The 27,514-nt window shown below is 23.5% G+C and overlaps 1 protein-coding gene across 1 annotated transcript; it reads left to right on the top strand.

Moving 5' to 3' along the window:
- Positions 1-757: 757 nt before the first annotated feature.
- Positions 758-27,514, top strand: LOC145836537 (uncharacterized). Its single transcript, XM_082944332.1, has 5 exons — positions 758-1,012; positions 2,251-2,395; positions 3,828-3,937; positions 4,348-4,482; positions 27,431-27,514. Exons 1-5 carry the CDS (start codon positions 758-760, stop codon positions 27,512-27,514), a joined length of 729 nt encoding a protein of 242 aa, XP_082800458.1.

The raw sequence follows: 27,514 nt of genomic DNA, 5'->3' as shown, positions 1-27,514 counted from the left end.
TTTGAAATTTTTTTTAAACTACTAATTATTATTAGTAAAATAAAAGAATAAAACTAAAGCAGCTTGAGACTTATTCAGTAATATATAAAATATACTTTTAAAAAAGACTTGGTTATTTAAAACTAAAAAAATATTTTATGTATTTAAAAAGTTTTTGAATACCTAAATAATATTATTCTAGCTAAAAGTTAATTTTTTTTCTGTCTACTGGTTTTTGAAATAAGTACAGATGTTAACGAACATAAGTAAATTGTTTTATTATTTTAAATACTATTTTTTGGTATTTTAAGAAAAGTTTTAAATTCATTATCCTAACAAAAATAATTAACTCTTGATAAACTTTGTTTTTAATATGCTAAACTCTAATGTGCACAGACTTATGAAATATGCCCACTTTTCTAAATGTTAAAATTGGTTTTAAACTGAATCAGTTTTTTCGTTGTTTTAGAAAAAAAACTTTTTTATTAAAAAGTTGTCATAATGTTTTATTCTTTTGTATTTCCTTTGTGTATTTACTTGTTGGTTGTTGAGAATGTATAATGTATATTATAAATTATACAACAATTTTTTAATCAAAATTTGCTCACTTGTAAAAAGCAGCGTTCAATTTCATTATCTAAAATAAAAATTAAGTATAAAATTTTTTTAACTCCTAAACTAAAAGTATTTGACGCAGAGCTAAAATATAACTTTATAAATCTACCGTTTTATAGCTATTTTAAAATAATTAAAAAAAAAAACGTTTCAAAAATCTGAAATGAAGGTAATATACGCGGGATTCCCCAAATGCGGAACAACAACAATTTCCGAAGCTCTTAAAACTCTGGGATACACGTGCCAGGACATCACGGAGAGCTACACTGAAAACTATCAGGGATGGATGGATGTGATGCAAGGAAGATGTTGTGCAGTTGAAGAATTCAGGAAGATGTTCAAAGACGTGGAAGCTGTTACAGACACTCCGGCTTGTTTTTACTGGAAAGAAATACTAGAGGCTTTTCCCGACGCTAAGGTTATTCATTTGATTTAAATCTTTAGAGCAGTTAAAGTATTTTTTATTCTTTTAAACTTTTGTTATAGCTTAAAGTTTTGTAACTCTAGAATGAATCAAAAAGTTGTGTTTTTAGTCATTGATGTTTTTTATACCCTTTAAGAAAAATGATACGATAAAAATTTGAAATATAATTAATACAAGTTTTTATCATGTATCATTTTCGTTTTAAAGCTCTCGGAAAAAAATCTTTAATACTATTAAATTCTTAATTCTATCGACGAAAAACATTTTATTGTATTAAATAATAACTTTCAATTTATAATAGTTTATCAAATTATTTGATACCACATAAAGCAGGGGCCGGCTAACTTCGGCCCAGGGAAAAAAATCTGCGGTCCGCTACGTTTTAGCTAAAAATTTCATTTTTAAAACAATTAAAAAATGTATTTATTGTAAAAATTTACAACTAGGCTCTTAATTTATTATTTATAAATGCTTTTTCTCTGCTTATTTTGTCACATTTTTATTTTAAAATAGTGTTTTAATATATAAATAAATTATATTTGTATTTATATTAAATACTGCAATTACATTAAGATAACTGCTGCTCGCAAAAAACTTTATCTAGAAAAATTGGCCTGCGAAATATAAAAGGCTGTCGAGCCCGGACTTAAAGATTTTCCACTGTATTTTAGCCCTTTTCAAAAATTAGTTTCAAGTTTTAACTGTTGTTAAAAAGAGTTATAAAAATCTAAATTTTAGTTGTTTGTGACGTACTTTTATACGTCTACAACAAACAGGCTATTCAAACAAAAGTTAATATAAAGATAGGCTCCAACGTGTGTTTACCAAATTCCTAACGCTTAAACATACATGTAACAGCAAACGAGTGAATAAATTTATTGATAATTTTTTTTAATGTTTTCGTATTAACTTTGTTTTAAAACCTTGTTTGTTTTAACATTTTATAAAGTCGTCATGTATGATTAAAAGTAATTCCTAACAACTTCAATTTAATTTCGATAAGTGATTAGCCGAAAAGGTACTTGATAATTTCATACAAAACTAAAAATGTAGTGAAATTAAGTTGCAAAGGGTTTTTGAATTTAGTTCTTAGTTTTAATTTTTTCACTAAACTTACAAGAGATTTTGAAACATACTAAAATGTTATAATTTTTTTACAAGCATATTAGTTTTAAGATTATTGAAAAAAATTATTTACTCTACTTATTAAAATAAGGTTTCTAATACCTCAGGTACTTATGGGAGTGCGCGAAAGTGAAGATGTTTGGTACAAAAGTTTCAAGAGGCAAGTCGACTCTAATCAGAGATACGACTTTTCATTCTTCACTATCTTCTCACCCGAATTCCGCAAAGTTGGAGGTTTTATCAATGCAGCGCGTAAGTGATCATTAAATTTTTTTTATTTTAATACTTGGTACGTAAATTTCTAAAATTCTATTAGACTACCTTTCAAATTGTTATATAATATCTATGACATAGTTTCTTGTAAATCTCAAAATTAATGTTTATTAACTATACAAGTTTCAGAACTAAGTTTAAACTTTGTTAAAGCTTTAATATTTTATACATAAAAGTTCTCTTACTCTGTAATGCTTATACGCTTTAGACCAAATTATTATCACTGTCATTTTTTAAGATCTTCGTTAATTCATCAGTAAGAAAGGATTTCGCTGTATGTATTAAAAAAGTTTTTGCGACTTGAAATCACTAACACTTAATCTTTTATAAGATTATATACCTAAAGCTTTTTAGTTCTACTTTAGCTGTTTAAAACTTTAAAAAATTTAAAATAGTTGTTAAAAATTGTTAAAAATATTTTTCCATGTGCTGTTACTTGTATGTTTACCGAACGTTTTACAGTTAAACAAACAAGTAACAGCATACTAGAAAATAGTTTTTTTGACAACTTATAACTTTTATTTTCGTTTAAAATTTTGTTTCACTACCTTGTTTATTATAAATTTTAGAAACATATCATAACAATTAAAGTTTAAATTTTATACTTGTTTTAAATTAACAGTTTTAATTTAAATTTTTAAATCAGAAAACTTTAGGTAAAAAATAAATTTATGAAAGATGAAAGCTTAGTAGTTTTAAAGGTAATTAATCTTTTATTGAGATATTAGATACTACTTTCTAAAACCTTACATACAAAAACTTTGTAAATATTTTAAACTAATTTATAGCGTCTAAAATATTTCTTTTTAGCTACAAAGTCACTTATAAACATTTTTCATTTTGCTAAATTATTTTCCTTTATTATTAGCTCCAAAACAAGTTTTTGAATAAGCATTTTTTTATCTTAAAATGTTTTATTCGTCTACCCTTTTTAAAATATATGCAAAAAGTTTTGAGTTTGTTGATTTAAGTAAACTAATATTAAAAATAATGGCTTTAAAAATAGTTTAGCCTTTTCATAAACTTATTATTAAACATTAAGCTTTAAAGTTGTTGACATACACAAGAAAAATTTATTATAAAATTATTTTTATCTAAAAGCACTGCTTTAAAACAGTTAAAAGTATTTTAATTAACTTGATTTGTTTTTGTTATATTTATGAATAAAATTTTTTATACATAAGCTTAAGCCTTTAAGAAACATTTAAAAACACTCCAATCAACATTATTTCATTTGAAAAATAAAAAACTTAAAACATTAAAGGAAAAAACAAACATAAAACAGTAGTTAGTAATATTTGCATAGTATTTTTTGTCAGCTATGTTCTTGTACCGAAAATGAGTTAATTATACGTAAAACACAAATCATTTTCAAAATTTTCATTCATTATATTGTACAAAATTTAAACAGATAAAGTCATGTTTGGTTTATCTTACGAAGGGGGCATATTATGTAAGTCGAACACAAGTGAAACTCATCTTAAAAGCTCGTACAGAAGACATAATGCAGATGTTATGATGGTAAACATATTGCTATTTGTTTTTGCTAGATTTTATAAAGTTAATTGAAAAGCTAGTTGATCACTTTCGAGTATTTAAAAAGTGCTTTAACCATTGAGTTAATGTTTAAGTTTGAAGAGTAAAATAATTTTTAAGTTTGAAAAAATATATGTTATAACAAATAGGTTATTAAGAATTTCGTAACAATAATCAAAAAAAGACATTACTGTATCATGAGTTTGTAATAATTTATGACTAGTTTTGCACATTAAAATATTTTATAAGTTAACTCTTCTAAAATTAAGGCAAAAAAAAAATAGTTAAATTGCTTTAGTTCTTATAATAATTCATAGTTTTTGCTTATTCCTTAAACTAAACGGTAAAATAAGAATTTATATCCAATATATGTCATAACTAAAAGCAATTTACAGAACTGCCCAAAAGACAAGCTTTTAGTAGTGAATTTAGAAGATGGTTGGAAACCAATTTGTGAGTTTTTAGGAAAACCAGTTCCAGATATGGAGTTTCCATACAAAAACAAAAAAGCATCTCAAAATCAAGATCTTGTTGACACTCATCCAACTTTTCATAAAATTAAAAAGCAATCATATGCTAGCTTAGCACTACTAGTCGCTTTGATTTCTTTCCTTATTTATCATTTTCTATTTTAAAACGTTGAAGTCTAAACATTTCTACAATTAGAAACATAGTAAAACATTTTTATAATTGTTTAGTTTTTTCACAAAGAAATTGAACACAACATATTATATTTTTAAAATAGTTTTGTTACACTACAGTATAATAATATGTGATACGTTTTTCTTTAAAACTACAATTAAGTCATTAAATTTATTTTAGTTTCATGAGGTTGAGGATTTTGTTTAGAAGTAGAAGTCTTTATTATTCTTTATAAAACAAATTTACGTTTATTAAACACTTTATGTAATCTTCTATATAATAAACTTCATCATTTTTTATTGAAATATATTTTTTCATTTCAATAGTATTTGTTTTACACCTTTTATGAAAGTTTTATAAATATTAAATTATATTTATGGGTTGTCTTTGGTTATGAAAAACTTTATGTTAAACAAACTAAACTAATACTTTATTGTAATTTATATAAACTTTTATGTCTGCTAGTTTGATAAACTGAATCGGTATAAATATCTTTAAGCTAAACAACTTTGTTACTTGTTATATAACAGCTTTTTTTACCAAAGTCCATCTTACCAGCTTCATAGAAAATAAGAGTCATGAGCTCTATCTTTTCAGTAACGTTTTATGTCCACGAAATTAAGTTGTTTGCTTTATACCATTTGCAACTTAGAATATATAAATTTAAACATGATGTAACGTTAAAAGGCGTTAAATCCTGGAGATCTGATAAGCTAAGCTCATCGGAATATATACCACAGATGTTTTTGTGTTAAAACTTTATTCCGACTTACGGCGTTTCACTACTCTCAAATAAATTTAGATCTGTTCTTAATTTTATCTGAGAGCGGTGAAACGCCGTTAGTCGGAATAAAGTTTTGACACAAAAACATATGTGGTAAATTTAAATAACTTATTTTCTTTTTTGTTTCATTTTCACAAACCTTTCGAAATTAAACTATTTTTTATTTAATAAGTAAGTAGACAGTTTAAAAAGTAAGTAAAACAGTTGGTGTTTAAGTTTGAGTGTACCAAAAAATTTTCACAGAAACAAGAAATTATTAAAACAAGAACAGAAATATAGAAATCTTTGTTTGTGAATATAAACCTATATTCCGTCTCTTGTTTACATGGAAACAGTAACATTTTGGCCTAATACCTTCACAAAACCGTGCTGTTGATAAAAAGTTTTCTTTTTTTTCATGATTTTTTTTTAAATGTATGTTTAAGTTATTAAGTACATGCTGCTAAACAATGAATTCCTTTAAAAGTTATATTAAACTCTTAGAAACTCCATGAATTAGAATCTTATATCATATAGAATAAGTTATCGTTTTTCCAACGCTTTAGAAACTTCTGGTACTATAGTTTTTGACTCAAATGAATTTATTTTTGGTTAAGGATATATTTAGTTTTTAGAACTGTTTAGACTTTAGTTTCTATAACTTAAGAAAACAGTGTTGATAGTTACTTAGATGTAAGTTTCAGATTAATTTTTTAATATACAGTTTATTTTTGCTGACAATATATAATTAGTATCCTCTTTTTATATGTATTATTGAAGGTTTTTTGTCGTAAATAAATAGCATTTGATTCAAAAACTATAATACCAAAAGTTTCAAAAGCGTTTGAAAAACGATAACTTATTCTATATGATATAAGATTCTAATTCATTGAGTTTTTAAGAGTTTAATAGTTAACTATGTATAAATCAGTTTATATTTGTTAGAAGAAAATCAATTAAGAGCTTCTGGAAGTACTGTTTTCAACTAAAGTGTTTTTACAAAAAATAGTATAAATAAAATAAGACTTAGACAAATAGTTTAAAAATGAACAAAAAAAAACTTTCAGTTTTACAAGAACAAGGTATAAAACAAACTTATTATTTTCATCACCGCTTGTGAATATTTGTTGACTTTAATAAGCTATAAACGTCAACAATATAATTTGATTACATTCGATAAAGAAACTAATAATTTAATAGTTTTATATCAAACAAACTTTTTTTTTTCGCTTTAATATAATCTCTCCTTTTTATATTTCGCCTCCGTATTATTTATACATATGGTTATTTTGAATAAACTGTTTTTTTTTTCAGTATCTAACAAAAGTTAAAGTTAACAAAAGCTTTAAGTTTATATTAGTTTTACTGTTTCTGAAACTTAACAATTAATATAATTTCATCCTATGGGTAACTGAATCAAAAAAGGGTACAAATTTTAGTATAAATATTATTAGTTGCTAATTAGTAATAAAAAATATTTAAACAATAAGTTTTTCAACATTAGTTTTATTTTGTTTTACTTCTATTTTTATACACCTTCTATTTATTTGATCAAAAAGTTTTTTCAGAATTTTTTCAACAATTGATGATCTCTTATATCTAAATATAAGAGTGAAACATAGTTTTGTTTATAATAAACTGTGAAAATAAAATATAAGTAATCTCCTTCCAATTGTTTAATTTAAAGCAAATTACAATATCATAAAAAAAAAATTATTTGCAAAGTGTTATTCAACAGACCAAATATAAAATCAGCTTATATAAAAACATTAGAAAAATTTAAAATTGTAGTTTTTTTACTGATGCAAATCATTATTCAGACATTTTTTGGAAATCTTTATTTAGTTTACAAAATTCAGTTGTGTTTTGCAGCAGTAAACTTTATGTTAAATTAGTTTGTAGCTCACCGTTTAGTGAAAACTTTTATTACTTAAAGTTAAAAAAAAGATTTAGTTTAAACTTTGGTAATTAACTTAGAACATACTATATATTCCTTGTTTATACATATACTTATTACAACGTTTCAAAATCAACTCAAACGCATTTTAGAACAAAACAATATATGTAACAAGTTTGCAAAAAAGTTGTTATCCTATTTAGTAGTATATGTAACAAAAATGAAACTATTATTATTATACTTTAGTGAAAAAAAAAACACGCTTAAAAGAGAATCATAATTATAACAAAACATTGGTTTAGTTAGAATGAAGCATTTAAGTTGTTTTTATGAGTTTAAGGCTTGTTTAAAATTTGCTATATTTTCTTAAGTGCTTTTTATCAAAAAAAAAACTACAAAAGTTATTTATACAAAACAGACTATTTAATTTGTATAAAGTAAAATGTAAATATACTAATATGAAAGTAGAAACTTGTAATTACTAAATTTTCGTTAGAAATCATTTGATTAACGAAAAAATTAAAATTTGTGTATATATTTCTATAATAAAATAAAACTTGCGCTTATAAGCTACCACCAAAGATATAACTACTTTTATTATTTACAAAAAAAGTTTGTTAAAAATCTAGCAACTAAAAATATTTTAGTTTAAAGTTCTAAAACGATGGCAACTGTTAAAAGTTTTACAAACTCTGCAAGCAATAGAAAATCAAAAAGAGTTAATGTTCTTATCAAGATTGGGGTTTGTTTAATAAGTTTTTTATTATATTAGTTTGTATACATCAAATTTTTAAATAAGCATAAAAATAGACAATTTTATCGTTTTTAAAAGTTATACTAATTCTGCTGATAAATTGTATGTTTATGCACATTAATACACTTGGAAAGCAAGCCTTATTTTGCAGAAAAAAAAAATAGATATGTTAACTGAAAAGCAATTAGTTACTTTATATTTCTCTGAAATTACGTTAAGGTTGTATTTATAAAGGCAACGGCCGTCGTATGACTTTTTTTGATTTCAAAAAGTATTTGTGGCATATTTTCAGTTCTAAAAAAGTTTTGATTTAATTTAGATGTTTAAAATATTTTAAAACATTGTGAAAACGAAATGGGAAATCATATTTTATTCTATTTTACATACAAAGTTTTGTAAATACAAAAGTATATACTATAAAAACTAGAGTATTACAAACTGTTAAACTTTAAATGTTAACTTAACTCATGATAAAGCTATGTTTAAACAGCTAGTTTGGATACTCAAAAAACTAACAAACGAAAGCAGCATTTGAACAATATTTTTAGAACAGTGAAGATGTTTAAAAAATCAAAGCTGTCAAGTTTCAGAACAATACTTTACAAAAAATTTTCGTTGTGTTGATTTGTATACTGTCAAGTTACGAATGCACTTAAAATGTTTAAATAAAAAATCTTTTCAATTAAGCTCAACATATATTGTAAATTTTTACAGAAATTGCAAACAGTAGTTGGATTTATTGATGTTTTTCTTGGTGTTCTTAGATTAATATTCGACCCATTCATTTTTGGTGATATTATTCAAATCAGTCTTGGATTATACGTTAGTAAAAATAGTACCTACAGAATGTTGAAAAATTAAAAAAAATAAAAAGTAAGCTATCTAAAGTTTTGTATTAATCTTACTTATTAGTAAACTGATTTCAACATATAACTTTTTTATTTAATTTTATTAGTTCATATTTTTGGATGAAATCATTACCTATAGTTTTTTTCAATGAAGACTAAAAATACGCTATTGTTTTTGAAAAATGTTTAGTTTTGAATCTGCAAAACAAAACTTACAAACATGTTTATCTGAATAAAAAAGAATTAAAAAAAAACTTTAAAGTATTTCTCTAAAGCAAAATGCTTTTTGTTCATTTATTTATATAACACTAATATTCAAATTCGCAATGTAATGTTCGACTTATTTTTATAAAAAGTGTAAAATTTTAACCTTTAGTTATTAAATTTGCACAGATTAAGGATTTTTTTTATTACAGATGGTTTTAACAGGTGTTCTTGTCAGTAGAGAAAAGAAAACTTTGTCTAAATGCAAGGTAATTTTATTAATGAGAAATGAAGTTAGTAGTAAACTGTCAAAAATAATATTTAAAAAACAACCTTTTTTTTATTCTATGAACTTTTTACAAATAAATTTGAAAGACTTACATATAAAAAAAGTTCAAAATTATAAAAAGTTAAAGTTGATTACATCAATTTATCCATTCTTAGTCGGAAACTGACTTAAAATAACTTTTTTTTATATCTTTTTGTTACTGTAAATCAAAAGCTTTTGAAGAGAAAAAAAAAGTTTAGACTGTTTTTTTAATGTGAGCTTTTCTTTGTTTACTTTTAACTAAACAAGCCTAGGTAATATATTTAAGTTTTTGTGTTTATTACACTTTAGTATGCATTAAAAAACTTTTGAGTTGCTAGTAAAGCAAATTTAATTTGAAATAAAAATCAGTGTAAATAGACTATGAAAAATTTTTATATTGTGTTAAAAACTTCGATTTTGATTTAGTAAAATTTTTATATTAAAAGTGTGTAAGTTGTACAATAAAAATATAATAATTTAAGACGATTTCATACAAATTTAAAATTTCCATTAACGACAAAAGTATGTCCATTTTTAAATATAGTATATTTTTAAAAACTATAATTTTAATTAGCTTTTTAATTATTTTGATAATGTAAATAAACTAAAAACTAAGAGTTTCAGTTTCTTAAATCAAAGTTAAAATTTCTAAAAAAAATTATTAAAAATTAGTTTTCGTTTTATTAAAACTTAGAAACAATATTACTTTTTTATATGAAAATTTTCTACAAAATTTGATTGTTTTTGTTTTTAAACTTTATAACGTATGAACTGTATAAACTAGTTTTCAATTACAAAAACAAATATGTACTATGAGTTCAAACTTTGCAAATGATAATATTTTTTGAGATTTTACTTAAAATATGAATTTATAATACAATAATTCGTCCAGTAGACCTCTTCAGTTTAAAATTTTCAAAACTCAGATATAAGAAAATATATTAAAGTTATTAAATACAAAAACAAAACAATGGACTAAAAGTATTTTTTTATGGAGAAAAATAATTCGCAACAAAATATATATTTAAGCGAAATTGTGTTTAATTTTTAAAGTTTAGATTATAAAATTGAAAGTCTGGTTTAGTTGTCATGATCAAATTACAGCTTTAAAAACTGTTGTGTATTTAAATTCTGTTATATAAGTTCTCAAAAATTTGTCTCCTTGTGTCTTTTAAATTGAAAACTTTTATAATTATGCTTATGACCAATAGTATAAAATTAAATGTAATCATGATTACTATATATACTTAATATAGTGATTTAAACAGCTTCTTTTTATATAATTTATGAAAAACTAAAGAAAGCACTCTAAAAAAAAAATCAATTTATTTTGTATGTAAACTAACAAAGTTTTAAGCAGTTGGATTAAAAACGATAATTTAAATTAAAAGCATTCTAATGGTTCAAAAGGTTATCTTTAAGTCTTTTAAACTACTTTTTTGTTGAAAATTTTTGGCTAAAAAAGTTGTAATACTTACTAGATACTAAATATGTTTGGCAAAAACTAGAAAATTGCAACTACTTTTACAGATCACAACTCACCTTGTATTAGCTGTTTTAGGAACTTTAGGATTTAGTTTTTTGACAACAATGCTGATCATTTCACTTGTTCAAGTATACTCAAACCCAAACTACTATTTTCTTAAAAAAGTAAGCTACTAAAAACTTTTATTTAAAAAAATATTCTAAGTATTAGTAAGTTTTTTAACTTTTTGCAGATTTTTTTAAGACGTAATAACCGTAAAAACGATGTAATCAGTTTTGAAATTATACTTTAAACCAAAACCACTTAATGATGTTAAATAAATAAAATATAAGTTAAAAGTTTTTTTTTTACGAAAAGCTTCAGTAGTATTTAAAATTCCAGAATTAGACTCAGTATAACAAGTATTTTGCTTATCACTAAAATTAATTTGTAAATAAGAGAAATCTGGCTATAGTTGCACTTAAGCTTTACAATATGTATATGTTCTTATACAGTACACTACCGCTTAAGTACGCAAATTGAACCTGACCAAAAAGTGCGTACTTAGCACGGGTAGTGCGTACTTTTTGACGACATGGTATAATATGAAATTTTTTTGTTTGTTTTCTTTCTTACAACTAGCATCCTAATAATTAAGCCAAATAAACAAGTCTTTTTATTTTAAATAAAATTTAATACATAATTCTAACCTGCAAAATTTTTTTAAAAAATTTAAAATGATTAATTTTTTCTATAAAAAGTTTCTACATAATTATACATACATTTAATATAGAAAGTCAATGTCAGTCAATGATATAAAAAAGAATCTTAAGCCATATTTTCCATATTTTGTTTTGTTAGAAAGTACCAATTTACATTTTGTTTACCAAACATTTTCAAAACATCAAGGTGTGTACATTTAAATTAAATTATGACTTAACTATTTGTATTTGTAGGTTTTTTAACTTTGTCATCTAGATTTATTTGTTTTATAGCGTTACAGCTCAAATATCATTATTTTTTTCACTTTTCTGCAACCACTACATAAGTATTTAGTTTAAAAACATTTAATAACAGGGCTGTCACAATCTCAGGCCACTTAGACTACTCAGGATTACTCACCCTAGTTTAAAAGTTGTGAAAGTCTCAAGCTAACTCAGCTGGTTGGCCATTCTACCTGGAAACATAAGATAATGGAAAAACTTGATGATTGAAAATTTAGGCAAAAATCTGGAATTTCTTGGAAGTTCTAATATAACATCCTTTATTTTGATAAATAAATTGTACAGAAACATAAAAAAAATTAGAATTTTTTTTTTGTCTTTCTGAATAAGTGCGTACTTAAGGCGAGGTGCGTACCAAAAAAAGTGCGTACTTAAGCGGTAGTCTACTGTACTTTATTTACTACTAAAAGGTTTCTTAACTCTTATTTCTTGGCACAAAAAAAAAGTATACTTACACAAACAAATTAAAAAAAAATACTTTATTTCATGTTTTTAATGTACATTTATGTTTGATAGTTTAATTAGAAAAAAAATCGGTTTGTCAGATATCTTTTTTTTTCTGCATGCAAATATAAAAAGAATAGTTATAGATGTTTATATTTTAACAAAAAATAAAGTGTTTAAAAAGTAAGCTGAGATAACTGTTTCAAGCAAATTTATGTTAAAAAATCTCTTTTTGAGCAAATCAAAGAAAATTCTTCTTTTTTATGTTTGCAAATGTTGTTTTCTTTCTATTATTACAGTTAAGACTTAGACAAGTGTTCAAAAAAAGAAAATCTTTTTTTTCTTTTTTTTATTGATTTAATGGAAATAAATTTGTTGTTGTTAATATCATTATTGTTAAAATTATTATTGGTTTTTTTTTGAAAGCATAAGTTTTATAGTACTTATCTTCATATTTTCATTTATAAAAGTTAAGTTCAGTTATTGTAAAAATCGCTTCTTTTGAATTCTCAAAAAAAATTATAATAGTTTATTTAAGTATTTAAATGTAAAATATTTTATTTTTCAACTTAAATTATCAAATAAATAAAAAATTACATTTTTAGCACAATTTGTTTTTTGTAAAAATCTTTCAGCGTATTACATTTTACTTTCTTTTTAGAGGTTGTAAGCTATAAATCAAATATCCACACGTTTGCTATTAGTGTTGTTTATCTCCTTTTAAAAGTTAATTTAAAGTTATATATTTTTTCTTGTTCTAAACAAGATTCATAGTTCACTATTAAACACAAAATTCAGTTAGTTTTTATTCAGTTTTATTTTGTTTTCTTTAAAACCTGGACATGACTTTAAACTGTATCCTGGTGTATGACTTGATAACTGAAAGGTTTTTTCGTACACCAGGTCCTTGAACCAAATATTTGAGCGCTTTATTTTTGTTCAATAAACAATAAAAATATATAAACGTTGATTAAAAAATAAACCAATTTAAAGCAAATTATTTACACTTTTTAATGTACCTTAATGTGTTCAAAGAAATTTCTAAATATATATCAATAAACTAACGTTAAAAATTAATTAATGAATATTTTTTTCTTTTTATTGTATTTATTGTTAGCTTAGTTATCTTAAAGAGAGATAATTAAACTACTTTCTAAAAATTATCTAAAAAAAGATTTAAGAAAAATTATTTTTTAGGGATGGTATACAGTTTTGTTCTGGTTGGACTCAGTTGTGTTATTTTCAGAATTTATACTTTACCTAATCAGTACGATAGTTACCTCACAAATTTTATGTTGCTCAAAACCTGTTAGTTTAAATTTATTTACAATAATACTTTCAAACATAGTTTAAGTTTATTTAAAATTTACTTTATTGTATATGTTTCTTTTTAATTTTAATCAAAGTTTTAAAACCTATAAAGTTTACTGATTAATAGTTAGCCAAATTGTGCTGAATTGAGACTAAGTTATTATGAGTTTGAAAGATTGTGAAAACTTTCAATACTTAAAAGTTTAAATTAACAGTTGAAAAAATATTTATCAAAATGTTTTATCAATAAAAACTTTTTACTAGATCAAAAATAATCTGAATTTATTTAGTATTGCTTATTCAGGTTTATTTGCTTTGTTCCTTACATATTAGAGCAATATTTTTATCTACACTAACAAACAAGTAAATTTGAAGGATTTTTTTGTTCCTAAAAGTTGTAACATGCATAATTAAAGTCTGCATTATAAAACTTATAGTTGTTAATATTACTAAAACCTAATTTCCAGGCTAAGAAAAATGCAAAATTTTATACTCGACTTTAATAAATTTCATTTTAAAATTATTTAAGTTTTAATTAAATAACTTTATGCTTAATTTTTCAATTGTTCTTTTTATTATAAAAAGTAATTTCTATATAGAAATTTATAAAATTATTAAAAAAATTAAGTCTAAGAGTTTCAGGACTTTTTGATAACTAGTTCTTTATAGGAAATTGGTTTTTTTTTTTAGCTTCCAGTTTTGAGTCCAATGTGACAAAACGTACTTTAATAAGTAACTTTAATTAACAAACGTTAACATTAAAGACGTTAGAAAATAATCTGAAATTTTAACGAAGGTTTTCTCAAAAATAAGATGAAAGTTTCAAAACGAAACAAATTAAATAGAACTAATAGTTAAAAGCAAAAAGAAGTATAATTTCATTTTTACAAATATTGTTTAAAAAGATAGCTACATTAGTTATAATTTCTAATGATTTAAGTTTAACATATTTAAATGATTAACAAAAACTTGAAATTTTAGAAAGAATAAAGATGTAATAACTTAAATATGTTAGTCAAAACTCGTAAAACAAATATTTTAAATGCATTACGGTTTTAGAAATTTTACTTTTTGTATAAGTTAAATTCTTTTGTGAACTTTTTTTTGAATTAAAATATACTTGTTTTTTTATAAAACTGACGTGTTATAACTTTTTAGAATTGTTTAAAATTCAAAAAAGTATTTTTTTTTGAATAATTTGTTTGAGCTATTAATTAGGTTGTTTAAAATCATTAATTAGTGGAAACTTGTTTTTGGTGTGAGTACTTCATTTTTGTTTTGATAGTTTTTATGAAATAAGTTTCTAAACATTTGCTTAAAATTTTATTTACTATTAAGAACTTTTCAAACGCGCTAATAAAAAATATTTATTTTTGTATGAAATAAAGAATTTATTTTTTGTTTTGGTAAAAAATACTAAATGTTTTTCTCTAAATTTTATACTAACGAACACATTTTAAGCTGTTTTAATTAAAAACAAAATTTTATGTTTGAAAACTTTGTAATTAGCTTGTTGCTTATTTAGTATTTTAGTGTTGTACAAAATCATTTTTTATTATAAAATTTGTTTAAGTAACTTGTTGTCAGATAACATTGTTTAAAAGACAAGTTATACAGCAGTTTGAAGTCACTTGAAACGAGTTTAATAATTTCAAGTTTGTTGTTGAATAAACAAACTTTTATTTTTGACTCAACCTAGCTTTTAAAGCTTAAACAATACCAAGTTGGGAGCTGACAATACATTTATAGCATTTGATAGACATATAAAACATTTTCGAACAGTTTAGTAAACGAGTTCATTCTTTATTTAAAATTAGTTCTTAGTAAGTACTATTCATAAACTGACTTATGTTATTGTTACTAATTCGGTAAAACTTTCGGTATCAGTAATTATTTTCAAAGTAACCTGCAAACATAGTTAAACAATTTAGTTGTTGGCAACGCAATGTTTAAAAAGACCATTAATGACTATGAAAATTATAAGAAGTTAATTTATAATCAAAATATTATTCATCAGTTTTTGTAAATACTGTGGAGTGTTTTAAGTATTTTTAACTAATTTTTTATGTTTTAAATTACTTTTAAAAGTTTTTTGGTTATAAGATATTTGTTTTACCTTAAAGCCTATCAATTGATCGAAGATAAAAGTCTATAAATTAATATTTAAGTGTTTGCAGTATAGTTTAAACTAAGTTAAAAATAAAAAATAGACCTTGATTAATTTATTTGAAATTGACTGATAACACCTGTTACAGATTTACAACTAAAATATAGTTGTTTGAATAGAACTATTTCCTATTTAAAAATATATAAAAGATTAAGCCTTAAAAAGTTAGGGTTTCTAAGCTTTCTGATTAAACATCGCTTCCAAGTAAACAAAAGTTAATGTTAGATATATACATGGGTAAAAAATAGTTTCGTTTACCATATTTGAAAATAGAAAACACAAACTACTTTAATTTTTTTTTATTATAGCTTACAAAAAGTCGTTTTATCAAGATAATAGAGCGACACATTTTAAACTCAATAAGCATTCACAATATGTGAAAATAAAATAAAATATATTTGAGTTATTTTTCTTCAGACAATATATAGCTACTACCAAGTAGAAAGAAACTTGTCTAAAGATAAAAAGAATCAAGATACAAAAAAAATATGAAAACTCATTAAAGAGTAAGTTTGATTTGGTGTTACTAATTGATAACAATACCACATTTGTTTCATTTACATTTGCGATGAAATAAAAGTTTCTAATTTTTCATAGTTTTTGTTCGTCTGAACTTTTCTGACATCGCCTCTAATTAGCTGTGCATGTTTAAACTTAGTTCTACTTTCTATATTTTAATAACCGTTTTTTTTTTAGTTTTAATTGTCTTATTTCTTATTTTTAGCTCCAACTTAAACTGAATTAAAATAAATTTAGACATCAAAGAAAGACAATAATTAACTTTTGTTTTGTATCTTTTTCTTTAATAATTGATTTTTCTATGATTTTTTTATCCATAATAACTTATATTGGCTGAAGTTAAGTCAATACTTAATCATTTTATAGTGTAATATTAAGCGTAATTTTATTGTATACTTTTAATGAATATACTTTGTTGACTTCTAATAAATGCTATATTTTTACAATCGCCAGTGTTTTTGCTTACGTTTATCATTAAACGAGTATAAATTACAAAATAGTGCTAATCAGACTTTTCAAAATAAAGCTTATTTAGTTTACATACTTTAAGTAACTTTAAGCAATATACTTTAATCCTACAACAGCTACAATGATATGTTATACCTTAGTCAATTCTATCAAACTTAAAAACATAAATTGAAGGTAAAAAGCTACTTAGACAACTTATACAAGATATAACTTTTTATTTTCACTCAAAAAATTTATATCATTAGCAATTTAAACCAAAACGGTACAAAATTTAGAAATTGTATGCTAAAACTAAAGAATCACTACTAAATAAAAATTGCTTTTCTAAAACAATTTGCAGCATTTGCTTTTGAACACTATATAAAACAAATACTAAACGAAGCTTACTAAAAAACTTAGTATTAAATAAAAGATTATTGACATAATATTAAAACAAAAGTAATAGACTAGAGTAGTTAAAACTTTAAATGTTCTAGATTTTTTTATAAGGCAAGTTAAAATAGCTGTTTAAACCATACTGAGCACAGTTTTTATAAATGAATTATATACTTTTTGTGTTTAATTTTTGCAACATAATGAAGCTCATTAGAAAATAAGTTTTATATAAAATACTATTAACATAACATAAAAACAAAAAGTACTTAAAATTGCCACGAAACTAATTAATATTTTGTAAAATTTTGTTTTTGATATAGATAAAAATTAAGTTTAAAGAAGTAACTAGTATATAAACTATAATTATATTATATAATTATATAGTAACTAGTATATATATAATTATATAATTACTATGTTAACTGAGCCTATAAAAGATCATTAATTCGAGCAAAAAGTTTGAAGCTGCTTTTAACTGCGCACCAGCCGTATAACCTGGTTCAAGGAGAAAGGTACACAATAGGTGACTTTAATTCAAATTAAAAAGGGTTTTTGTTATATAGTAAACACAAATAATTAATTTATTTGTGTAATTAACAAGCTTTAACAAAACATTAAATCAATACTTTTTTTAGACTATGGCTTTTTTTTTGCTTTTTTAATTAATTACTTGTATTTTTTTAGAAAAGAGAACTGTTTAAAATAAAAGTAGAAAATAACAAGTAATAGAAGCAAGTAGTTACATGATCAGTAGTCTATAGAACTTTTTTTAATAAAAATAAATTTTACTTTAAAAAACCTTAAATTGTTCTGTTAAATTTTGAGTCACAGATTATTTAGAAACAGGCCATAATACTGCCAATGTTTACTAGTAGTAGTGCTAAAATGATATAAAATAATAAAACTTGGATAAGTAAACAAGCTAAATTTGTTTAAATAGACATTTTCTACAAAATGGTTATAATTTTTTTAAACTACTTGCAATATACAAAAGTATTTTAAATAAGCGTAAACTTTTATGAATATGTGCCCTTTCCTGATATAGTTATTTATAAGATTTAACAAAATTAATGTTAAACTATGTTAGCGAACATTGAAATTTTTTTTAAGTTAACCTTAATTAGTACTAAACCTTACCTTTAATTTCTTAATTAATAAATAAAAACATAATTAACAATTTTTTTTTGTTTTTCTAACTTTTGCTTTGAATTTTATCAAACTCAACTTTGATACTTGATACTATAAAATATATTTTGAACACAGTATATGACTTAGTAAGTAAAATAATTGTTTTTCTATTAAATTACTGTGTGGTTATGTTTTACGATTTAAAAATTTAACGTTTTAAGCTTTTACTTACTAAATTACTTTAAATTTATTTACTCAAATATAACTAATTAACTTAAAAAACACAATGTCATGCAGCTGAAAAAGTTACGTTGCTTCTAGTATTACCTGACAATCGAGTTATACGGATTCCAAGTTTACAAATAAAAACAGTTATAACTTCATAAACATTTAAAAGCATATACTTAAACTTTTTTTTCCATATTAACTAAACTAATCTCTTTATTAGAAGTCCTACAATTACAAAATAGTTATAAAAGTATTACAAGTACGCACCAGTTTCTCTGATTATATATTTGTTCCTGTGATAACCTTAACAACATTACTATTACCCTACCTTTGCAGAAATTACCCTTAATCCTTGGTCAGTGTTTTAATTCTTTATTCTACTTATTTACTTTGTATTGATCGGGTGGGAATTGATTAGGATGGGAATTGATTTGGGTGGGAATTGATTTGGGTTAAAACTGAGCTTGTCCCAATGCAGAGATGGTTTTGGTCACTTAAGGTTTTTTGCTTCAAAACATGGCAATTTTTATTAAGTGAAATTAAAACCTTATCAGAATATTTAAAAATACCGAACTATTTTAATTGTTTATAATTTGGTACTGTTTAGGAACTTTTGTAAGGATTATTTAAAAAGTAAATTCTAATTTAGCATAAATCAATCAATAGAATCAGTTGTGATAAAGAGAGCTAAGAGTAAATCTGAGGATGTAAATAAGTTTTTGTATTTTAAAGTAAAAAAACAACTTAACAACTTAAGTTTTTTTAATATGTTGCGTTTTTCATTTGTTCATCTGATTTAAAAAAAAGTATTTTATTAAATCTGCTAAGTTTAAAATTCGAAATTAACTTTTGAAAACATAACAATTGCCTGTATTTGAAAGTATTTATGCAGAAAAAATCTAGTAAGGTCATTCAACAGAAAATATTCATTATGCTAAGCTCATTCTAAACACGAAAATCCAGGATACGTTGAACATAATTTAAAACTTCACTGATCAACACTTGCCAGTTAAAACCTTTTCAGGCTTTTCAAAAAAGCTTGATTGATATTTTCTCAAATTTTCTTGATTAAATTTTTTATGTTAAATTAGTTTTTAGCTCATTAGTTTGTCGTTGTGCTATGAAGTAGTATTTCGTATTTTTTTATCATCTTACTTCATGAAAAATACCTTTGTACAGCAAGCGGGGCGTGTAGATTGCAATATTAATACGCTCATCAGATTTTTGAAAAAAGATGTCTACAAATTTTGTTAAAATGAGACAAGACACAAGATGAAAAAGTAGCAGATTTTTGTGAAACATTAGTAGTGTCCACATTGAAAGTTATGGAAGATATAAATAAAAATTTTTAAAGCAAAAAAAATTTTTTTTTTACAACTTCTTCGGTAATTTAGCTATTTGATTTTTAAAATACTGTTTAATTTGGATGCATGACTCAATAAATATGTTTTTACATTTATTTCGAAAAATTTTTTACGGTAAAGCTGTTTTGATTTGTTATATATAAAGTGTAGATTTTATTACTATAGTACATATCATTTTTTATCTTTATGTATTTCCTAAGAGAACATAAATAATGTAAAAAATTATTATGCTAACCTTAAACTAAAATAATTTTAAAGCAATTAAAAAATATTAATTTTATGTTAATTGAACTGCCTATCTTAATAGTTAACTATCGAATTTCTAAAATTTTAAAAGCATTAAAATCTTTCTTAATTTGCAATAAAGCAAAGTAAAAAGAAAATCGTTACCAAATGTTGTTAAAGAGTAAACAATATCAATATCTAGTCCTAAATTTCCAAGTGATTTTGCTTTGACCATAAGTCTACATCCCTTTATAAGTAAAATGCCAAAAGTTTTTCATTAATAGTATTTTTATACTGAACTAATACTACTATTTAAAACTGTTTATGTCATAAAAAATGCAATAATAAAGCACTAATTATTAAGTCAAGAGCACATCTGTTGAAAATTTTTATCACAAATTTTTTTTAGTACTTCCAGAAAAGACATATATAGCTTTCCTACTCCTAATTAAGACCATAATTGATAAAAACTAAATAAGCTAAAAATATATACTATGAACATTTTGTTGAATTGCACATGATGTAAAAATTCGTTTTAAACCTTAAATTTTTCTTGAAACTTGAAGAATAAAACTCTTTTTTTAGGATTTGCCATAAGTCATCGAACTAACTTAAAAATAATCGATTGTAGTTTATTGAAAATAAGAATATATATTTTTTTTAAATCTTTAATTCTTTCTTTTTGATTTGGAGTATAAATGTTTTTCAGAACAGCGTTTCAAAAAGAATACTATTTGTTAATAAGAAACACCATGCAACTTATTAAAAAATAATACGGATTTTAAATAATATTCAAACTTATTAGCATTAGTTTACGAAACATTTACTTACTGATTAAAGTCAATGTTTTTTAAATGCACGAACAACTTTTCAAAAATTAAAATATTTACCAGAATGATTTTATAAAATTAAAATAAAATTTTAAAACGTTGTAAATAGACAAAATAAACTTAGTCTAGTAAAATTTTGACTAATTAGCTAACAACCTTGTTTAAACAGCTATGAAACAATGAATTAACAATAAACGTTAAATAATCTATATACAAATAAAAGAACGTACAAAAGAGGAAAAAAAAATCAATTAAATTCAACTTTTGTATATAAATAAACCTTTTTATTGTTAACTAAAGTTTTACACACATGCATTACCGTACATCTTAATACTTATAATTTTATACAACGACTTTTTCTGAAACATTTTATTTAAAACGATTTTGAAATAAACAAAAGCGTGCAAAAGTCAAGAAAATTTATAGTATCTACATATTAAGCTGTATAAAGATTTTCTAAGTTTAACAGCCATAAAAGTGTTAAAACTAAAAATTTTAAACATTAGTCGACTTATTATAACAATACATTATTTTGTTTTTATTAGATTTACGTATACTACTTGTAGCATAAATGTAAGATCGATAATACATTAGGTTTTAAGATAAAACTGTACAGAAAAAAAGAGAAATATATCTAAAGGACGTATATAAAATACAATTCTGTCATATAAAATTATTCTTACTTCTTTTTTAAATTCAGTTCATTCTTCTTTTCTTACCTAAAACTAAAAGTCAGCAGTGCCTCACTCAGCACCAACTTTCTAGAAACAACTATTGTGTTTGGGTTCATTTGGTTTTAGATTATATGTATAAATACCTAATGTATCGAATATTTTAGACATGCTTGGAATTTCGCATATGTTAATTGTTTACTTTAAGTTTCAACACATAAATTAAGAAGAAAAAGATCTATTTAATAAATTTCTGAAATATTACTAAAGTTTATAAAACTAAAACTATATCCAAAAGTCAATAAAAACATAGTATAAGCTGTTATTTTTAAGAAATAATGAATAATTTAAATTAAAAAGTTTATTAATGTACACATGAAATTTAAAATTGAGTGTCTAATAAATGAATAGTTTTCAATAAACTATTGTTATGATTTATAATGTAACTAAGAATTTCATACATTTAAAATTGTTTTAAAAACGTTAAATTTGTTATTAAAGTTGTTAAAAAAGTTTTTAGTCTGATATAAAATAAACATAGTTTAAACTGTAATTACTTTTTTATTTAATTGTTCAAGTCAATATTTTACTTTTAGGTAAAACTTAACCAAAAGTATAAGAGCAAGAAAATTTAAATAAAAGTATTGAGTTCTTTTAAAGCTACACCAATCGTTTCGGATTACAACTAAAAGTGATCTTCGCTTTTTTTTACAATTGATTTCAAACTAATTAGTTTATAAGCAAAAACTTATTTTTTTATTTACAAGAACGAGTTAGAATGGCACGGCACCACAGCGTCAATTATAAAAAAATTACAAAAGTCTCAGTTCAAAAGGGTTCTATCTATGATGTAGTAATGACCGCTCCGAAGAGGGAAAAACGAGATTGAGCATAGCGCCGATAGTTTTTATAAACAATTCTACTTGCAAAACTGTGTTACAATACTATAGTATATTTCATGTATAGTAAGTGATTACCACACTAGGTATAATATTCCGTTTATATGTAGTAGTAGTATTATTACTACTTAATTGTTTTTAATTTAATAAAATTTGTTTATAATCAATAAAACAAAGCATTTTAACAAATAAATACGTATTTGTTAGTTTTTTTTTAACTTTGAGTAATTGCTTGTGAAATTTTTTACTGAATATTTAAAAATATTAAAGTAATTTTTAACCAAGAATTTTACACTGCATAAATATATATTCGAAAAAGAAAAACAAACAATATAACTGTAAGCTTATCTTTGTTTATTGCATATAGAAGTACAACTAAATAAATTAGTCATTAAATACAATTTGAAACTGAGTAAAATTACTAAAGTTTTTAATTATTCATTAATCTTTTACCAGTATTACAATTTAAGCTTAAGCATTCAAGAAATTTAGAGCGTACTTACACTTACTTTTAAAAATCCGTTGAATAAAAAAAGTTATAATTCTGACTCAATTTGTTAAAATGACGCTGTGTTTAATGAACGACAAATAGTTTGTTTAAAGACCTGGTGTACGAAGAAACCTTTCAGTTATCGAGCCGCACACCAGTTAAATACCTTTTGACGTCTGGTTCAGGATTTACTTGTGCAAAATAGTGCAAAAAAGACGCACGTGCTAAAGTAACAATTGTGCGCTGTGCAATTTTGACACCTATCCGTTTCTAAACAGTAAAAAAAATCAAGCTCTAATTATGATAAAGATTATTTTATATAAAATAAAATTTGTAAATGTCAATATGCAAATAGAAATATTCCCAACAACCGCGTAGATTCATCTCGTCAGAACGATAAAATTTCTGACTTGTTTTTGATAACGTCGACTGGACAGAATTCGGACTGGAACTCGTTGTTATAATCATAAACGACACGGAGTTATTGTTGAGCTCCCTTTTTATCTACTTTCGAATAGTATTTAACTAAATGCTATAATAAACTATTCCTAATGTTTTTTAAATTAATTAATACATGAGATAAAGTTACTAAAAATGAAAACAAACTTAAGAAAATGTGTTATAAAACTTTTCTTTTAGAATATTTTAATTAACAAGAATATTTTTATTCAATAGTGTTTTAAAAATATACATAACATTTACTTCAAAAAATCCTCATAAAAACTTTATAAATATTCTTTTTCGTAAAAGTAAAAAAGTATTCTGATTTAAAAGTTTTAGTAAAAAGCTTTTCTAGTAAGTTTTCTATTTTTATCAAAAGCTATTGTTAGTAAAAGAAAAATTTACATCTACATTAAAACTTTTTTTTTTCAATTTGTTATTAAAAAGGCTATGATCATGTACTTTTATGGTTTTTAATAAAAAAGTTTAAAAAGTATATTTGGTATCACCAAGAAATCCATTCTTTTCCAGTTTAGTCCAGCATACACTGCTCATTAGTCATTACACTAATGCATATTGCCCAGAAGAAAACCACCATCTCGATATAGGTCAGTTTATCAATATTGTGATACATTTTTATATTTTAAATTACTACGTGTTAAGTATTCTATCTTTTTACTTCTCAATTTATAACTAATTTTAATAGCTAAATAAATGATCTGCAACAAACTAATCAAATTGAGAAGACAATTATATTTTGTTGTCATGAATAAAATGATTACCATTATTATTAAATGTTAGAGGGGTAGTAAAATTAAACTTTTAGTTTTTCTAAATCCTACTAAAACATTATCAAAGTAAAAATGGAGATAATTTTATGATGTTTTATAATTTAATGATGTTTTATACTTCCATGATGTTTTATACTTCAATGATTAAATGTTGATTTTTAAAATTCTTCCTTTTGCATGTAGTAATTATTTTACAGGATTGTCAAAAAACTTCTGAACCTGGAAAAACCTGCAATAACCTGTAAAAACCTGGAATTTGAGAATTTTTGAAAAATAATCTGGATGAACCTGGAATTATAAACAATTCTTACATGCTAAATCATAAAATTTGGATTTGACACAAAAAAAAATATATCATATAGATAATTTTTTTTGTTAACACCCACATTTTATAACAGAAAATACATATAAAGTAGCTTTACAGTATCTCTTCAAGAAAATTTTTAAAACCTGAAGAATTTTTGCCAAAAGCATTTGGCAACCCTGTATTTAAGTCCAGTAAGTAATATAGATTATATTTTTTTGAATATTTACGACTAAAGGGTTTTAATCTTGCAATGTACAAGTCAAAAAAAGTTCTACAGGGTCTCCTTACTCAGTGCACACAAAACTTGTGGTATTTTAACTTGCCATTTAATGGTTTTAAGGGCATAAGGGGTAAATCACTTTTTTCACAATTTGATCTTATTTTAAAAAGGTTTTACTAAGCTAAAATATGCTACAGAGTTTGAAAGTTTGAATGTTTGAAATAATTTTTAATTTAAGATATAGCCAGTCAAAGTCACAGGCAACATTTGGTTTCTAATGGGAGGCGCAAACTAAAAGAGCAAAAATAAACTATTTCACTAAAAAAATATCTCCTCCTAGGTTTTTGGAGATAACTACCTCAAATTTTCAGGAAATGTTCCTTGCAATAGTTAAAAAATTCTGTTGCAAGGAATTTTATAAATTTAAAAAATAAAAGAATATACATAACAAATAAACAAAAAAAAAGTTTTTTTGACAGAATTTTCTGAATATGGCAAGTAACATTTCCTGAAAATTTGAGGTAGTTATCTCAAAAAACCTAAGAGGAGATATATTTTTAGTGATTTCTTGTTGTTTGCTGTTTAGTTTGTGCCTCCCATAAGGAACCTATTGTAGTCTCCAACTTTGACAGGCTATATCTATTTTTTTTTCCAGTTTTAAAAATTCATATCAGTAACTGGTAGTTAAAACTAAAAAAAATAAGACTAGATTATGAAAAAGGCAATTTACCCCCTTATGCCCTTAGTTTCTGATAAATATATAAAAAATCAAAAAATTGAAACAAGGATGCTAAGAACTTTGGAAAATCAAGCTATCTAAGTCAGTTTAAGAATTTCGAATAGTTCAAGATAAGTTAGAATCGTTTAAGGGTTTTAATTCAAGATTCAGTTTATTAAAATAATTTTTTGAATTCAAGTTTTTATTACTTTAATTTATAATCTCAAAAATTTTGCTCCAAGTTCTTAAAATTTACTATTAAAACATTTTTTTATTACAGTGATGATTTTAATTGTTAAAGCTCTTTCTGATTGAAGTCTTTTACTCAGGGTTGCCAAAAAACCTGGAAATCTGGAAAAACCTATAATTTGATAGTTTAGGATAAAAAATCATGGAAAACCTGGAATTTGAGAAAATTTTGAAAAAAACCTGAAAGTTTTACCAATTTTAACATATTCAGTAGTAAAATTTTGATTTGACACAAAATTCTTTCATATAGATTAAAATTTTTTCTCATCATCAACATTTTTTCGAATAAAAAAACACATTTAAAATAGCTTTACATTATCTTATCAATATTTTTATACTATTTAAAACAGTTTCTTACCTTAAACCTAACTCTAAACTAAAATAGACCCAAAAATGTGTACTTATTAAAACCTGGAGGAAATTTTAAAAACCTGGAGAAAATTTTCCAAAAACATTTGGCAAACCTGTTTACTACATTATAAAAAAAAAACATTATTACGAGGGTTCCTACTTCTCTATAAATCCCTATTATTCCCTATAAATCCTTAGAAATTTACAATATTCTGAAATATCCCTAAAAGTCCGCAGAAAAAATTGAAAAAATGAGAAAATCCCTAGAAATCCCTATAAATTATGTTTTTTTGGTTGGTGATTGAAATTTGAAAAACGTGGTGAAAAACAGTATAAAAAGTTTTAATTATTTTTTAAAATCTAATTTGTTGCAACCTCAGTTCAAAACTATGACCGCAGATAATTTTTTCCTTATTTTTATTAGAAATAGAAGTTAACCAAAGTTTGATAATTTTACTAAAATTAGAGCTCAAAAACCTTCTAAATTTTGTAAATTTCTATTAAGACTGATTATAAACGGTTAATGACATATTTTACTTAATGTTTTAAACAATCAAAAATTACACAACAACCCTTTATGTGGTTATTTATAAAAAAATTGAAGATTTAGAAGTTCAATTGTACTATGTCCTGAATTCTGAAAAAAAAATCAGTTCTCACAACAAAGAATTTTGTTAACATATAATCATTAACTTTAAAACTATGCTAAATAACATTAGCATTATTTGTTTATTACAAATTTCAGTTTTTTAAAATTTTGTCAAGTTCATAAGTGGAGGAGTTAAATAACTTTTTAAGAGTTTTGACTGAGCTATAATGATTTTTTTACAGTTTATTCAAAAAATAGAAAACCAGATAAGGTTGCAGAGTATAATGGGTTTCTTAAGAAAAGAGCAAACTGTAACTGTTATAATTAAATTGCCAAAAATCTACCTGCTAATGTTTTAAAGATAAATACAGGGCTGCCACACACTAAAAATACTCAAGATATCTTGATTATTAACTTTAAAGTTAAGCTGTCTCAGGATAGTTTTAAGTTTTTTTAATAATTATTTTTTTTCTAAGTGTTGAATGATTATTATTAATTTAGTATCATTGTTACATTATTTTATAATCAATTTTATATAAAAAAATTGATATAAATTTGTTTTGATAATAATAATTTTTTCATAAAGACTTGAAAACACCTCAGTATGATTAAGGTCATCCAGGAAAGTTTTTTTGATTCAAAGAGTTTAAACTTTGTGAATATTTATATTCATAAGATATTTTCCTTGCAATATTTAAAAATTCTGTAGTAGCACATTTTATAAAACTGAAAATAAAAACCAGCCAAAACTAAATTTTAATAGACAAAAACAAAAAAAGTTAAATATTAAAAAATCCTTGCGACAGATACCCCTCCTTTTCCTTCTTGTTAAAAGAAACAAAATTGAAGCAATGTGTCCCAAATCAGAAGCAGAAGCCGAGGTAAATTAG

This window comes from Thalia democratica, chromosome 5 (assembly GCF_965202585.1).
Source record: "Thalia democratica chromosome 5, ktThaDemo2.hap1.1, whole genome shotgun sequence".
Lineage (NCBI taxonomy): Eukaryota > Metazoa > Chordata > Thaliacea > Salpida > Salpidae > Thalia > Thalia democratica.
Note: the sequence above shows the minus strand (reverse complement) of the source record. Positions and strands in the feature narration are given on the sequence as shown.